General features: G+C 48.6%; 1 protein-coding gene across 1 annotated transcript; it reads left to right on the top strand.

Moving 5' to 3' along the window:
• The first annotated feature begins 4,374 nt into the window (after positions 1-4,374).
• On the top strand, positions 4,375-13,972 carry LOC148091261 (amine oxidase [copper-containing] 3-like). Its single transcript, XM_087826584.1, has 4 exons — positions 4,375-5,971; positions 12,024-12,309; positions 13,280-13,409; positions 13,616-13,972. Exons 1-4 carry the CDS (start codon positions 4,375-4,377, stop codon positions 13,889-13,891), a joined length of 2,289 nt encoding a protein of 762 aa, XP_087682710.1. The 3' UTR covers positions 13,892-13,972.
• Positions 13,973-17,674: the final 3,702 nt, after the last annotated feature.

Genomic DNA, 17,674 nt, shown 5'->3' with positions numbered 1-17,674 from the left:
AGTGTTCGCCTGAGGTGAGAGTGTGTATAAATAAGTGCTCACAAGCTTTTATCTGAAAATGTGACTGTAGTTGTGTCTCTACATCTCCACCACAAGGATGACACCACCTGTTCCAGGCCTCAATGGACATGTAGATCGCGAGAGTGTCAGCCCAGCTGGGGTCAGGAGGGCTACAGGATCAGCTCTCCCTCCTTCCATTCCCTGCACACCACCTTCCACCCTGGCAGGACCAGAAAACTGAGTCTGGGCTGAGGACATGGCCTTTGTCCTCATGCATTACCCTGGAGCCCCAATCTAATCTCTTCCTCAGACCACTGAGGCCCACTAGAGTGTTGGCCTCAGACCTTTGGTCAAGTGAATAGTGACTGAGGGTGTCAGGCTCTGAAAGAATAGTGTCCCTAAGGCTGAGAACTTTAGCACTTGGGCCCTAAGAGGAGGTAGACAAGAGGACCCCAGGAGCTTAGATCGGAGGGCATAACTGGGACCTCCCCAGGAATGTAGACACCAGCACCCCCTGTGAGGAGCCTAAGATGTGCTCGCCTGCCTCGCCTGAAGCCCCTGGGAAGGGCTCCAGCTCCCAGTGCAAGAGAAGGATTCCTCTGTGCACCCTGTAAAGATGCATAAAGTGCCCCCTAAGTGCCGGGCACCATGCGAGGCACTAGGATGTATTAGTGAATGAAAGATACAATTTCTGCCCGCAGGAGAAGAGAGGCAAGCCATGGGGCAATTACAGATGAGGACTGTTAGAGGGAAGGTGGGAGCGGGCCAGCGGCAGGCTTCCTGAGGGACCTGATGTCTCAGCTGATCTTGGCAGAGGAGTAGAAGTTGGCGGGGGAGAGGAGGAAGAGCACAAAGAACATCCCAGGCACAGGGAGGAGCATGTCCTTGACCCTCCCCTCTTCTCTCTACGGAGGTCCTCCCTGGGCGACTTCAGCCTCCAATACTTTAAGTGCTAGTATTTTTTGTTTTACCCAAATCTATTTTTTCTAGCCTAGAATCTCTCTCCTGTACTCTAGATCCAGAGAGTAAACTTCCCTTTTTCTAGTCATCTATAGTGGGGCTTCCCATGAGCACCTCAAACTTAGTTTCCGCCTTGAACTTGCTGCTCTTTGTGTATGTCCTTCTGCTGAAAGGCCTCACCACTCAGCCAGTCACCCAACGGGAAACCTTTGTGTCATGTAAGATGCTGTGCTCTCTCTGCCCACCCGCACCCAATCAGGCACCGAGTCCTGTAAACTCTACCCTTAAACACCTCTCTGTCCTCCATACCACCGGCCTTATCCTGGCCCTTTGCCTCCTGCCTGGTCTCCTCACCTCTGGTTTATTCCACACCCAAGCCAGAGCCATCTCCCTAGAAGGCAGATTGGCACAGAGTGTAACCTGGGTGTACAAGGCGGCCGAGTTGACCACACAGGGCCTTTGAGGCAGCAGTTCCTCCCAGGCACAGTGTTCCGGGCCCAGTCCTCAGCCTGGGGGCTAGAGGTGGGTTCCAGCTCCCAGGGATAAACTCATCTTCATTATATTCCCAGAGGCCGGGGCCAAGTTTATTCAAAGAGAAGATGTAGTGGAGGGAGCAGGATGTATAGTCCTGTCTCCTGAATAATTCTGTAAGAGGGACACCTTTCCAACAAGTGTTTAGGGTATTTAACGTGATTCCTGTGAAGACTAGGATGAAACAATATCTCAGAGGAAGCAACTCGACAACTAGACACTTAGGGAAGGTGGTCAGGGTGATGCTTTTTTATACACCAGTTCCCCCACCAGCCAAGGCAAAGGGCTCCCCCCCATCATTACCCACCTCCCCACATGAGAGCTTGGTGATACCCCACCAGAGTGAATATTTTGACCTCTACTTGGTAACATCGTTCAGGACAAAAACATTAGTGATCTTAACAGTGACTTTCATGACTTATGAAAGACCCAGACTCATAGTTGCCTTGTGGCCAGGGATAGGTAAGCCTTGACATTGGATTCTGCTCTCCCTTATTCTCAAGGTCACGAGGCCCATTGCCAATGGCCTCTCCTTGCCTTAGTTACAGCAGTTCTATTGTTTGTCTTGACTGCAAGAAGCTCTCCAGTTCCTCATTTCCAAACTGCTGCTCAGTCAATGGGAATATTGGGTGTGAATTTCTCCCCCCAACAGTCAGGGGTAGGTATGAAATGTAACGTTTCTCTATTTTTCTATAACAGATAACCAGCTCTGTGTCCTCACTCATCTGGTTGGCAGGAAATTCAATTACAGACATGTTTTGTGGGGGTGTGGGGGTGCTCATTTTTAGGAATAGGGAAGACTGTCATCTGGGACTTTGGGGAATGGTTGGATTAGTCTTCTGCTGACCGCAGCCAGTACTACTATGCTCACTTTCCACTGCCCTGAGGCCAGACTTGCCAAGGCAAAGAGGGGAGGAGAGGCTGAACCACACCTACTTTCTCCTAGAGCAAAAAGCCTCATTTTCTCCTGTATGTTCACCAAAATTTTTTTAAAACATTTTTTAAATTAAAACTATTTAAAATACTGTTTTCGATGAATAGCTTCTGCAGAGTACACAAACCAGATCAGCAAAAGCAAAACCGGTTCCCATTTTCTTTTTTTTCTTTTTTAAATATATCTTTATTGATTTCAGAGAGAGGAAAGGAGAGGGAGACAGACAGAAATGCCAATGATGAGAGTCATTGATCGGCTGCAGCCCGCAACCCGGGCATGTGCCCTGACTGGGAATTGAACCCTGATCGCCTGGATTCTAGGTCGACGCTCAGCTGCTGAGCTAGGCCCGGCCGGGCCCAGTTCCCATTTTCATTGAGGACAAGTAGGGCTGATCTCCCTGGAGAGGGGGGTTATTTTGTTTAAATTCCGTCCCTGGGGGAAGTGAGGCCCTCCCTTTCTCATGAACCCCATTGGACCTTCTACAGGTTTAAAGAACAAAGAAGAGGAAAACCAGTCGAGTTTCCATATCCAAATAGAGCTGGCTGCATAAATAGTTCTGCATGCTCTGACCTTTCTGAGATTGGCTGACCTAGTTGAAATGCCTGGGTTCTGAGACGTTTGCTGTCTCCCTTGGATGACTGGCTTACTTAAAACACGCACCACGCAAGGCTTCCTGACCTTAGCTCTCCCGCCTGCCCTCCTTCCCATGCCCACTTCACAGCAAACACTCTGACCTCTTGGCCACTCCGGCCCGTGCCAGGCTGTCTCAAGCTTCTGCACCTCTGTACCTCCTCTTGCCTTCGGCTGGAATGTCCTTCCCATTCTCTGCCAGGAGAATGCATTCTGCCTGCGAGCTCAGTCGAGCGTCATTCCTGAGAAGTCTTCCCGGACATGTCCACCTTGGCAAGGATCCTTTCCTAGGCTCAGGAGGGAAGCATGTTCTTCCTCTGGAACTTTCAGTCTCTTCTAGTTCCCCTCAGGACCTGGCTGCCCAGATCCTGGTGGCCTCCTGCGCAGCACCTGGCAGAGAATGGAGGTGGCATTGCTCTCTGCGTCTGCGACATTTTAGAGAAAGGTTTCCTGCAGTTAAGGGTTGTTGCTAGGTTATTCCACAGCCAGTTTTCCAGCCCCCTGACCCATCAGTCCTGCTCAAGGTGTGTGTGTGGGGGGGAGGGTCTCTGTTACACTCTGCAGGCCCTGCACCCCCTCCAACTTCCGACTGGCCCCGCACCCTGCACGCTCCAGTAACTTAGGGTGCTCACAGAGCCTCCACGGTGTTGACCTGTCTCACTCAACTTTCCCGCCTTCAACTCCTCCTGTTCTCAACAGTGCTCTGAAGCATCCCTGGGGCTGCCAGTAGGGTTCTCGTTGGTGCAGGGAGCAGGAGAGTGACTAGGAGCAGAGCCTGGAGGGCGCCATGAACTAATGGAAGGAGTGAGGGAGCCTGGGTGGGGAGGTGTGGGAGGATGAGCTTCACTTACAGCTTTGTAGCCAGGAGAAAGGTTCCATCTGGAGGGTGGACGAAGAGCCCGAAAAACAGTTCCTTTCTGCCCCTGTCACTTCCTCTTTCCTCCCTCCAGGTGTTATCTCTAAAACCAACTCCTCCCCTTTTCCCCCAACCCTGACCCTGAGTGTTTGATTTGGAACAGAGGACAGAGGCTTATGTGGGTCACTTAGAGTCCAGGTTCCTACCATAGTCCCACCTCCCAAGCCTGGCCTGACCCCTGGCTCCCTCCAGCTTTAGCTCCACCTCCACCCAACCCTCTGCCCTTGGCTGATCATCTTCCATGTACCCATCAGGCCTCTTGCCCAGCAGCACCAGCCAGAGACCAGGAACCTCCAGAGACTAAAAGAGGCACCCTGCACCCAGGTCCTTTTTATGATTATCTTTCTATTTCCCATTCTGCGTTCCAATTCAAGAGCCTGAAGACAGGGCAGGGGCTTTAGCTATGACTTTCTTCATTATTTTGTCCTTTTGTAGTGCTTTGGTGATAAGTATGGGTGAAGGTGAAGCTGGGACTGAGGAAGGATTTGAGAGAGAATGTAAACCTGGACTGCTTCCCCGCTGCCCCTCCATATCTCCCAGTGCCCAGCACTGGGCACCCCCCGGCCAGAGCCAGCTGTTTGCAGACCTGAGCGCAGAGGAGCTGGCGGCTGTGATGAGCTTTCTGACCCAGCAGCTGGGGCCAGGCCTGGTGGATGCAGCCCAGGCCCGCCCCTCAGACAACTGCGTCTTCTCGGTGGAGCTGCAGCTGCCCCCCAAGGCTGCAGCCTTGGCCCACCTGGACAGGGGGAGCCCCCCGCCTGCCCGGGAGGCACTGGCCATCGTCTTCTTTGGCAGACAACCCCAGCCCAATGTGAGTGAGCTGGTGGTGGGGCCACTGCCCCACCCCTCCTACATGCGGGATGTGACTGTGGAGCGTCACCGGGGGCCCCTGCCCTATCACCGCCGCCCCGTGCTGCTCCGAGAGTACCTGGACATAGACCAGATGATCTTCGACAGAGAGCTGCCCCAGGCAGCTGGTCTCCTCCACCACTGCTGCTTCTACAAACACCAAGGAAGGAACCTAGTGACGATGAACACAGCTCCCCGGGGTTTGCAATCAGGAGACAGAGCCACTTGGTTTGGCCTGTACTACAACATCTCAGGGGCTGGGTTTTACCTGCACCCTGTGGGGTTGGAGCTGCTTGTAGACCACAAGGCTCTGGACCCTGCCCGCTGGACCATCCAGAAGGTGTTCTTCCAAGGCCGCTACTATGAGAGTCTGGCTCAGCTGGAAGAGCAGTTTGAGGCTGGCCTGGTGAATGTGGTGCTGATCCCAGACAATGGCACAGGTGGGTCCTGGTCCCTGAAATCTCAGGTGCCCCCAGGTCCGGCTCCCCCTCTGCAGTTCCATCCCCAGGGCCCCCGCTTCAGTGTCCAGGGGAGTCGAGTGGCCTCCTCATTGTGGACTTTCTCTTTTGGCCTCGGAGCTTTCAGTGGCCCGAGGATCTTTGACATCCGCTTCCAAGGAGAGAGAGTGGCCTATGAAATCAGCGTCCAGGAGGCCCTGACCATCTATGGTGGCAATTCTCCTTCTGCTCTGCGAAGCCGGTACACAGATGGTGGCTTTGGCTTGGGCCACTTCTCTTCCCCCCTGACCCGTGGGGTGGACTGTCCCTACCTGGCCACCTACGTAGACTGGCATTTCCTTTTGGAGTCCCAAGCCCCCAAGACACTACGAGATGCCTTTTGTGTGTTTGAACAGAACCAGGGTCTTCCCCTCAGGAGACACCACTCAGACATACACTCCCACTATTTTGGGGGCCTTGCAGAGACAGTTCTGGTCATCAGATCTGTGTCTACCATGCTCAACTATGACTATGTGTGGGATATGGTCTTCCACCCCAATGGAGCCATAGAAGTCAAATTGCATGCCACGGGCTACATCAGCTCAACATTTCTCTTTGGTGCTGCCCGAAGTTATGGGAACCAGGTTGGAGAGCACACGCTGGGCACCGTCCATACCCACAGCGCCCACTTCAAGGTGGATCTGGATGTCGGAGGTAAGGCGTCCTGGAGGAGGAAAGGATTCCGGAAGAGGGGGCTAACATTTCCGTGCCTAACTTTAAAAATTGTCATTGAAACATTAAAAATGTAATATGAAGTAAATGTGCAAACCACCAGATCCTTGAGATTTTCACCTTTAGCACGTCAGTTATTCTTCCACACTTAAAAAGAATTCTTCCATATTTTAAAACATCTCATCTGCAGTTATAGAATTTATTGTATTGTAAACTATGTATAAATAGGATATATGATAGACTTTAATTTTTTCACATAACATATCATTCACGCAAGCAACATTTACTGAATACATATTTGTGCCAAGCACTAAGCTAACGCAATTTAACAAAAGAAACAACGTCCCTGCTCTCAAGAGGCTTACATTCTAACAGAGAAGAAAACACAGAAAAGACGTTATGTCATTCTCAGTACATCTTATCTGAGGGTACATGATGTTGATGTTGTCTTATTATCAGCGATGTTGACCTCAAGCACTTAGTTAAGGTGATGTCTTCTGGCTTTTTCAATGGTAAATGTTAATATTTTTTATTTGTATTTAATAAGTATCTTGGGGAAATTATGTTATGCAAATGCCCCATTTCTTTTCAAACTCTTGCCCACTAATTTTAGCATCTATTGGTGGATTTTTTTTTCTGTGTCAGTTATTACTGTGGTATTTCCCTACTGGTCATTATAAATTTTTCCTGACTCTTTATACATTTATTAATTGAAATTCTCCTTTAGGAAAAGTTATCCTTCCTTTCTCACTCACTTACATATATAATTATTTATTCATACCTGTAAGGATTCATGGATATTTCTTTTGTTCCAGGGCTCGAAACCCAGTCTCCCAGTACTATCATTTATTTTGTTTCTTAAATTGTTCCAGTTTTGGATATTGGGAGATCTTTGAAGTTGATAATTGTGTCCTTTGGACATGTCTCCATCTTTTTTCCCCCCTTTTTAAAAAAATCATTTTTTAATTTTTTAATTACAGTTGACATACAATATTATATTAGTTTCAGGTATACACCCCAGTGATTAGACATTATATAACATACTTAATGATTATCCCAATAAATCTTGTACCCATCTGACACCATACATAGATAACAGAATATTATTGACTATATTCCCTATGCTGTACTTTACGTCCTTGTGACTATCCTGTAACTATCGATTTGTACTTCTTAATCCCTTCACTTTTCACCCAACCTGCCAACCCCCCTCCCATCTGGCAACGGTCAAAATGTGCTCTGTATGAGTCTGTTTCTGTTCTGCTTGTTCATTTACTTTGTTTTTTAGATTCAATTATGATAGATATGTATTTATTGCCATTTTACTGTTCATATTTTTAATCTTTGTTTTTTCTTCTTCTTCTTAAAGAAGACCCTTTAACATTTCATGTAATACTGGTTTGGTGGTAATGAACTTCTTTAGCTATTTCTTGTCTGGGAAGCTCTTTTTTTAAAAATATATCTTTATTGATTTCAAGGAGAGAGAGAAAGAAACATCAATGATGAGAGAGTCGCCATTGATCTGCTGCCTCTCGCCTGCCCCCCCCCCCCCCCCCGGGGATCAAGCCAGCAACCCGGGCATGTGCCCTGACCCGGAATCGAACCCTGATCTCCTTGATTTTAGGTTGATGCTCAGTGGCTGAGCCACACCAGCTGGCTAGGAAGCTCGTTATGTGTCCTTCTATTCTAACTGATAGCTTTGCTGGGTAGAGTAATCTTGGTTGTAGGTCCTTACTTTACATCACTTTGAATATTTATTGCCAATCCCTTCTGGCCTTCAAAGTTTCTCTTGAGAAATCAGCTGACAGTCTTATGGGAGCTCCCTTGTAAGTAACTAATTGCTTTTCTCTTGCTGATTTTAAGATTTCCTCTTTGTCTTTAACCTTTGGCATTTTAATTATGATGTGTTTCGATGTGGGACTCTGGGTTTATCTTGTTTGAGACTCTGCACTTCCTGGGCTTGTATGTCTATTTTTTTCACTAGGTTAGGCAAGTTTTCTGTCATTTTTAAAATTCTGTTTGTTTGTTTGTTTTTTAATCCTCACCCTAGGATATTTTTCCCAATGCTTTTCAGAGAGAGTGGAGGAGAGAGAGAGAGAGAGAAACATCAATGTGAGAGAGACACATCAATTGGTTGCCTTCTGCATGCACCCCTACCAGGGCTGGGGGTTGAGCCTGCAACCCAGGTATATGCCCTTGGCCAGAACTGAACCCAGGACCCTTCAGTCCGCAGGCCAACACTCTAACCACTGAGTCAAACCATCTAGGGCTGTCATTATTTTTTTTTAATAGGTTTTCAATTTCTTGCTCTCTCTCTTCTTCCAGATCCCCCATGATACGAATGTTGGTTCACTTGAAGTTGTCTTAGAGGCTCCTTACACTATCTTCATTTTGGGGGATTCTTTTTTATTTTGCTGTTCTGATTGGGTGTTTTTTACTTCCTTATATTCCAAATTGCTATTTTTCTTCTCAGCTTCATCTACTGTACTGTTGATTCTCTGTAAATTTTTCTTCATTTCAGTTAATATATCCTTCATTTCTGACTGGTTCTTTTTTGTGTTTCCATGTCCCTTTTTATGCTGTTGATATTCTCTCTAAGTTCACCTACTGTTCCCCTAAGTTCATTAAGCATCCTTATAACCTGTGTTTTGAGTTCTACATCTAGTAGATTGCTTGTCTCCATTTTGTTTAGTTGTTTTTCTGGAGTTTTGTTGGATTCTTTAATCTGGAATATGTTTCTTTGTCTCCTCATTTTGGAAACCTCCCTGTGTTTGTTTCTATGTATTACGTCTTCCGGGCTTGGTAGAGTGGCCTAATGTAGTAGGTGTACTGTAGGGTCCAGTGGCACAGCTTCCACGTTCAACAAGCTGAGCACTGTGTGTTGGCTGTGTACACCCTCCTGCTGTAATTGAGCTTTGATTGCTATTGGCACATCAAAGGAAGGGATTTACGCCCAGGCTCATCAGCTGCAAGGATTGGTTGCAACCACCATGGAGGATTAGATGCAGGGGCCAACCCCAAGAAGCAGTACTTATTTCAGTGGGGCTCTGGTGCCTGCTGAGTCCAACCCTTGAGTCTGTCTCTTGTGGAGGTGGTTGGATAGTGCTACAATGTTGTCTGAAGTTACCCACCAGGTGCACTGGCTCTGGGGACTCCCAGGAAATGCAGGCCAAGGTCAGCCTCTGCCTGTGTTCTGCCCATGGCCACAGGGCATGAGATACAAAACCATCTGCATGTGGCTGTTACTTGTGCTGGGATTGGAGGTACCCAGGAGAGGCCAAGCTATGAACCAATGCTGGCTGCTGCTAGTGCTGGGCCTGTGGACATTTACTGAGAGGTAAGGGGCATGCCAAGGCCAGATGCTGCTTGCTTGAGAGATTTTAGGAAAGTTTGAGGCATGAACCAAGATAGCCCATTCCTATGAAAAAGCCACTGGAACAGCTTGGGTGGGACTGCAAGTGGTGGGGCAGGGCCTCAGGAAACCACCAGGGCTAGGCGAACACTGATAGTCAGGCTGATGGAGATTCAGATATAGCACCTGCCTGACAGTTCTGTGGGGAAAGGGCTCAGAAAAAGAGTAATGGCTTCTACCAGAATTTGTGTCTAGGAGAAAGTTGCCCCTCCAGTTCTCATCCTGATGCCAGACACGTCAGTTCCTCCCTATATGTCCCTGATGCCTTTCAAGCTGCTACCCCAGTGCTGGAACTCAGAGGGAGTAAGTCCAAGTGAGTCCATGCATGGGCCCTTTAAGAGGAACTGCCTGGGACTCCAGCAGCCTCTGTCTGTCTCAGCTACAATCCCTGCTTGTTTTTACAGCCAGAAGTTATGGGTACTTCTCTTCCTGGCACTGGAATTCTGGAATGGAGGGCCTGTTGTGGGGCTGGGACCCCTCGCTCCTCAAGCGGGACCTCCATAGCCAATTTTTATCCACCACACATGGGTGTGGGACCAGCCTCACACCACACATGGGTGTGGGACCAGCCCAGTCCCTATCTCTGCCCCTCCTACCAGTCTCAATGCTGCTGCTTCTTTATATCCTTAGTTGTAGGACTTCTGTTCAGCTAGATTTCAGGTGGTTCTGAATGATAGTTGCTGTGTAGTTTAGTTGTATTTTTGATGAGGTTGTGGGAGGATTTGAGTATCATGTTTACCTAAGCTGCCATCTTAACTGGAAACCTCCATCCCTTCTTGAGCATTTATTTATTTCCTGGCAGCACAAGATGTTCCAATTTCATCTTGTTTTTTCCTGCTCCACCCCTGGAATCAATCAACCACTTCTCCAAGGAGTTCTGGTTCCTTCTGTTGAAGAGCAGTATTTAGAAACCATGATCTGGGTCCCAAGTGTGCTCACTATAACTGGAATCTCATTGCTTTTAGGCTCTCTCATTAGACTTAGCCAGAAAATATATGTGTATTCTAACTGACACACACACATCTCTTTTTATCTCTGCATTTAAGCAACAACAACTCTTTTTTTATTTAAAAGTTTTTATTTTTTAATTACATTTTACATGCACTATTACTTTGTATTAGTTTGAGGTCTGTAGTATATTGGTTCAAATCCTTTACAAAGTGATCCCCCTGATATTTCCAGTGCCAACCTGGCACTGTGCTTAGTTATTACAATATTATTGACTGTATTCCCTATGCTATACTTTACATCCTTGTGACTATTTTGTATCTGCCAATTTGTACTTTTAAAAATATATATATATCATTGATTTCAGAAAGAAGAACTGAGCGGGAGAGAGAGAGATAGAAACATCAGTGATGAGAGAGTCATTGATTGGCTGCTTCCTGCACACCCCCAACTGGAGATTGAGCCCACAACCCTGCATGTGCCCTCACTGGGAATCAAACCTCGATCTCCTGGATCCTTGGTTGATGCTCAACCACTGAGCCATGCCTGGCCCGGCCAATTTGTACTCTGTAATCCCTTCATCTTTTTTATCCAGTCCCCTAACCCCCAACCCCTCTGAAGTATTAGCTATTGTTGTTATTATTATTATCAGCATGAACCTGCTTATGTGAATGTACCAGAAATAACTCTTGGTCTTTAATTGTCACCTATGGGTATGGACTAGAGGCAGTGAATCCACAAGAGGAAACTGAAGATTTGCTTAATCAGTCTCTATTCTCTTCTGGTCTTGGAAGATATGAAGGAAGCTTCTGGCATGTTTTGGTTTCCTGCTCTTGGGTCTCAGATCATTTAAGTTGACTCCTAATATGGGATCTAGTTTGACTAATAGATCATTCAAAATTCCAAAATTCAGACTGCCTTTGGCCCTACTCTTAATTTCTTGCCAAATCTCAAACTATGGGAAACACCTCTAAGCTCCAGCAGCATTAGGCTCACGTGTCTGTTGCCCATGTGTGGTGGAGCCACTCTGTGTTGGTTTCCTCCATGTGCTGATGTGTCGGCAGTGGAGCCAAACTAAGACCTGGGTCCCCAGCACTGCCACAGTATTAACCATGTGCCTTTGGTGACAAGCCAGGTCATGCTATTTAAATTCTCTAAGCCTCAGTTGTCCTATCTATAAAATGGGGACAATTGTAGTTCCTCCTTCACCAGGCTGTTTTACAAGTAAGTCATCAATACAGGTAAAGCACTCCGTGAGTGCACAGTGCCTTCAGGCTCAATAAGTGTGAGCTACAGCTGTTATTATTGTCATGATAAGGCAGTTCTGATGATGCCATAAGGCTTCAGATATGAGGCGCAAATCCCTTCCTCAGGTCACAAAGATCTGCACATTGCCTGCTCGGCTGCTCCAACCTCAGGTAAACCACCTTTCCTTGCAGCCTCTCAGAGGAAGGTCAGGGGAGGCCCAGTCACAAGGCATCTGGGATTGTGACCAGAGATGACATCAGGGAGAAAGACTTCCAGATCTCTAGATCAGGGATATCTTGGGGAGAAGGAAGGGAAGTAGAGGGTGCACTCAGCTCTGGGCTTCTCTTTGGCCCCCAGTCTGAAGCCAGGTGAGTAATCAGTTCTCCCTCCCATCCTTCCTCCCTACTCCTTCCCTCGCCCTGGCAGGACTGGAGAACTGGGTCTGGGCTGAGGACATGGTCTTTGTCCCCATGGCGGTCCCCTGGAGCCCTGAACACCAGATGCAGAGGCTGCAGGTGGCTCGGAAGCTGCTAGAGACGGAGGAGCAGGCTGCCTTCCCCCTGAGGAGTGCCCCCCCTCGCCACCTGTACCTGGCCAGCAACCACAGCAACAGGTGGGGTCACCCACGGGGCTACCGCATCCAGATGCTCAGTTTGGCTGGAGAGCCGCTGCCCCAGAGCAGCTCCTTGGAGAGAGCCTTCAGCTGGGGGAGGTGAGTGGCACCCGGGTGTCAGAGAGGCTGGGGGGATGGGCTGTAAGAAGGGCCCCAGGTTGCTGGGAACCCAGGTTCTCTCACCTCCTGTGGGTGTGCATGCACACTCATACACACACACACAGCCCTGTGGGCACAATCTTCATCTGTTTAAAAGAAGGCCTACTGAATGGATGTATGAACCGAGAGATACATGTGGAATCAAATACAATAAAATGTTAAAGGTAGAATCTGGGTTGTGGGTATATGCGTGTTCACTACACTATTCTTTCAACTTTAAAAGTTCACAATAAGGGTTGGAGGAAAAAACAGATTAAGAGAGGAACACAGAGCCCTGGCTGGTTTGGCGCAGTGGTTAGAGCGTTGGCCCGCAGACTGAAGGGTCCCAGGTTTGATTCCTGCCAAGGGCGTGTCTCTTGGTTGCAGGCTCCATTCCCGGCCCCAGTAAAGACATGTGCAAGAGGCAACCAATCGGTGTCTCTCTCTCATATTGTTTCTCTCTCTTTCTTTCTCTCTCTCCTTTCCACGCTCTGAAAAGCAATGGGGGGAAAAAGAAAATATATATATATATCCTTGGGTGAGAATTTTAGAAAAAGAGAGAGAGGAACACAGATCCGAGGGAGTGTTCCCTAAAATCCAGGCATTTGAGATACTGAAACTGGCCTAAAATGGAATCAGCCCTTGTCCATACATCCAGGGCCCAGGCACTGATCTAGGTGGATGTAGGAATGACATTAGGATCTGAAGTCTGAACAATGGGCTGGTTGATGTTTGAGATACAGGATGCTGAACAAATGTGGGAATTCTATGGGAGAGGCGGAGGGGAGAATGGGAAGTGAACAGAGAAAAATGAAGAGGCTCTCTGCCCGAGACCTTCGTGCCTATTTTTCCTCTCTGTTCCCTCTTCAGTGCAGCTTCAAATAGTAGGACGGGCTGATGGCCTTGTAGGACTAACCCAGATCTCCTGCAGGTACCAGCTGGCAGTGACCCAGCGGAAGGAGGAGGAGCCGAGCAGCACCAGCATTTACAACCTGAACGACCCTTGGACACCCACCGTGGACTTCACCGACTTCATCAACAACGAGACCCTTGCCGGGCAGGTTAGTTTGGGGAGGCGGAGGGACAGGGATGAGCCACTTCACTCTCTTCACTCCAGGGTCTTTAGAACCCACTAAGAAATAAAGCATCACGATTTCACATTTTTCCTGGGTTAGTAAGCTGAAGCCTTACATCCCAGCCTACTGTGGGAGGCAGGTGTGTCTTTAGCAAAGCCAGGCCTCACGATGCTCTTTTTCTCCCCTGCCAGGACTTGGTGGCCTGGGTGACGGCTGGTTTCCTGCACATCCCACATGCAGAGGACATTCCCAACACAGTGACTGTGGGGAATGGTGTGGGCTTCTTCCTCCGACCCTACAACTTCTTTGACCAGGACCCCTCCTCTGATTCTGCTGACTCCATCTATTTCCGGGGGGACCAGGATGCTGGGGCCTGTGAGGTCAATCCCCTGGCTTGCCTTCCCAAGGCTGCTGACTGTGCCCCCGACCTCCCTGCCTTCTCTCATGGGGGCTTCTCTCACAATTAGGCGGTCCCCGGGCTGGGGGATGTGTCCAGGGGCCCCAGGACCAGGGTGTGTGGGGAGGGGGAGCAGTGGGCTCTGGGCTAGGAAGCCTGCTGTCACACTAAGATCCTCTCCTCCCCTGCCCCCAAGATCCTCTCTCCCATCACCCTTCTTTGCATCCCTCTCCTTATTGGGAGCATCCTGAGCCTGTGATGCCTAACAGAGCAGGGACTCAGCTTTGTTGACCCTAGACCTGCCAGGTTTCTGCCCCAGAGAGGAGAGGAATGGCCAGCTGGAGCTGAACTGATGGCCAAGCTTTTCCCCAGAAAACTTTTGTTTTTTCTAATCTTATTTTTTGCAATGAGATATCATTCACACACCATACAATTTACCCTTTTGACATGTCTAATTTAGTGGGTTTTAGTATATTCATAAAGTTGTACAACCATTGCCACTAACTCCAGAACATTTTTCATCGCCCCAGAAAGAAACCCCATACCTGTTAGCAGTCACTTCCTATTTCCCTTTAACCCCTTCCCAGCTCTAGGCAACCACCAAGCTTTCTGTCACTATAGATTTGCCTATATTCTGGACATTTTATAGAAATAGATCTGTATGACATGTGATCTTTTGTGATTGGCTTTTTTCAGCATAATATTTTCGAGGTGCATCCATTTTGTAGCATGAAACAGGACTTCATTCCTTTAGGGCCAAAGACTATTCCATTGTATGAATGTCTCCACATTTTGTTTACCCGTTCATCAGCTGAAGGACATCTGGATTGTTTCCACGTTTTGGTTATTATGGATAATGCTGCTGTGAACATTCATGTACAAGTTTTCATGTGGACGCATGTTTTCACTTCTCTTGGATGTAAACCTGGGAGTGGAATTGCTGGGTCATTTTCCAAAGTGACTGCACCATTTTTTCTTTTTATTGTGGTAAAACATACATAACATAAAATTGACCAGTGGGCCATTTTTAAATGTACAGGTCAATGGCATTAAGTACATTCAGAGGCTTTCTTGGGCCTGCTCAGCGTGAAGATGAGGCCTCTAAAGACCAACTGTTTTCTCAAGCCCCAGGGTCGGGCCCCTTCCTAGCCTGTGTCGCAGCTCTTGGGAAGGTGCTTCTCCGTCTTGGTTCCCTGTCATCCTAGCACATTCTTCCTCTGCTGTTTCTCTCTCCTCTTCCTCTTGCTCCCTCAGCCTCTACTCCCTCTTCTTCCCTCTGCGATCCTGGGGGGATGTCCCTGCTGCTTCAGGTCCTGAAATTTCCCCCATCCCTCAATTCCAGCTTCCTCCTCTGTCCCTGGCTGGGGAAGCCTTGGACATGCAGGGGGCTGTCTTGTGGGAGAGAAAGGCAATTCCTGTTGTCTCTCTGTGGGAGACATTTGTCTCTGGACAGCTCTCTTCATGTCTTTCTGTCTCGCTGTCTGAACAAAAATGTTCCTCCTATCACCTCGCTGTCTGTCTATACCGCCAAATAATCTTCCGAGTTCCTGCCATTGACATAGACTATGTGGAATATGCTTTTGAGAAGGGGTGGGATGGTCAAGTGACAGCAGCAGTTTAGGGCGTTTTGTAGGTGAAATATTAAGGATCACCTGTTCCCAGGGCCATGAGTGACAGTGGCCTCCATTACTGTGTAGCAGTCAGCATAGATGACCAGAATATCACTGAGTGTAGGAACCAAAAAGTCTTGGGAACTCAGGCAACCAGGCCAGGAGCTGCCTGATCGGGGTGGGCATGCATATGAGCCAGGAGCAGCCCTGTAAGTACCAGCCTAACCTGGTCAGGTAACAGGCTCCAGGACCTCACATCCCTGCTGCTCCTCCTGGGGCGTGGACTTTGGATGGAAATAAATAAGAACTGGGATATTTTCCAGAAATATCCCGGGAGTAAGGTAGGGAGGAGGTAGGGCTCGAAGAGCAAGCTTTCCCCGGTGCCTCCAGAGGCCAGAGAAACCCATACATTAAGCAGTGTCCACAGCTCTGTTTCTACAGCTTGTCCACTTCCCTCGGTGTCTTTTCTAGAAGAGGAGGCCATGAGGTCAGGAAGAGAGGGGGCTCCTTCCCCAGCTGCAGGGGAGGGCGCTCACTGGGCAGACCCTGGCAAGAAGTTCAGGGCACAGAGATGTGGGTCCAACCAGCTTGTGACCAGAGGGCAATGGCAAATTGGGAGCTCAGATGCCAAGGAAGTCCTGTGGGTCCCTCAAGAGCTTCCTGGACCCCAGGCTCCACTAGGTGAGCTGGAAAGGAACTGAGTTCTGGCAAAGGGGCCTTCATACAAAGATAAATACTGTGGGGACCACAGTCATGATTCAAGAATCACAGCAGGATATGGTGAAAGGGTTCTGGTGGGAAAGGGTTAAGGCAGGGCTGGTTTGCTATTGCTGGCTCTTCTTTCCATTTTGCTTTTCAGTTCCGTGATTTAGTGTCTCTTTACCGCCTCAGCCCAAATAAATATCAATATTTTGACTCTCTTGTGTTTTCTTATTTAAAGAAATTTGGACCATGATGGATGAAAATGCTCTCATTTTGCCCCCAAAACAAGCACTGTGGAGGAGCCAAGGATGTGTCTCTTGGCCGCTCGACCTCTGCTTCTCCAGGTGCAGGAACGGGGAGGGAGGACCTGTGACTCTGCTGCTGTCCCCACCTGCTGACCCACAAGGGTGCGATGGGGCTCCCCACTGGGGCCAGAGAGCACAGCTCGAGCCACCTCAAGGGAGTGTGTACACAGAGAACCCCATTGAAGGGTTCTGGGATCATAGCCTTCCAGCCACAAGAAAGAAGCAACCAGACCCTGAGGAATGCAGCCCAGAGAAATCCAAAGGGTCAGAACAGCAAAGTTCTAGAATGAACCTAGCAAGTGACAGGGAACCTTAGGAATGCAGGCCCTCCGGGAAACCTTGGCCCTACACATCCCACTGAAGGGACCTCAAACCCTCCCCCCAGCACACACAGTGTCGGTGTGAGCTCCCTGGCCTGGCCTCTTAGTGTGCCGGCCTGTGGCTGATGGGTGGCTGTGCTTGCTCCACTCAGGCTCGGGTGGGTGTCTGCATCTTCCGTAGCATTCCTCCTCACCACATCTGGATCCTACGAAGGGAAACAGATTATAGCATTCTCAGTGTGGCTTGAGTCTCAGACACCTTCCCACTGCATGTTTCCCTTACTCCTTGACCTATGCCCATGGGCCAGAATATGATGGGGGCTCCCCCTTTCTTGAGGACCCTCAAGGAACATGATGTCTCAGTCTCCCCACTTCTTCCATTGAAATGGAGCCAGTATGGTGGAGGCTCTGCTGGGCTAGCTGATTTTCATCCATTGCTTCATTTATTTCTCACAACCTTAAGAAGCAGATAATATTTTCCCGTTTCACAGATGAGGAAACTAATATTCACAGGGATTAGGTAACTTCCCCGAATCACCTGACTGTTAAGTGGCGGAGCTGGGATTACACCAGGTCTTTGTGGAATTATGCCTGACTGCCTTCCCTGTACCACTGCTCTTCACTGACTAGCGGTCCTGGTTAAAGAATTAACAGTGTAATCCTTGAGAAGCACTTGGCACCTGATCCGTGGTAAGTAACCCTCGTGAGCAAAATCAACACTCAATGGACCAGAACAAATGTATGCACAACTGCCTTAAAGCAAAAGCTCTCAACCTGGACTGTACCTGAAATCACGGGGGAGCTTGTAAAACTCCATGTACCCAGGCTGCACCTCAAACCAATAAAGTCAGAATCTCTGAGGGTGAGGCTCAGGCATTAGCAGCATAAAATTTCCCCAGGTGATTCTAACATGAGA

Source organism: Miniopterus natalensis, chromosome 17, assembly GCF_054644295.1.
Source record: "Miniopterus natalensis isolate mMinNat1 chromosome 17, mMinNat1.hap1, whole genome shotgun sequence".
NCBI classification, from domain to species: Eukaryota; Metazoa; Chordata; class Mammalia; order Chiroptera; family Miniopteridae; genus Miniopterus; species Miniopterus natalensis.
This window is presented reverse-complemented; position numbering and strand designations above follow the sequence as displayed.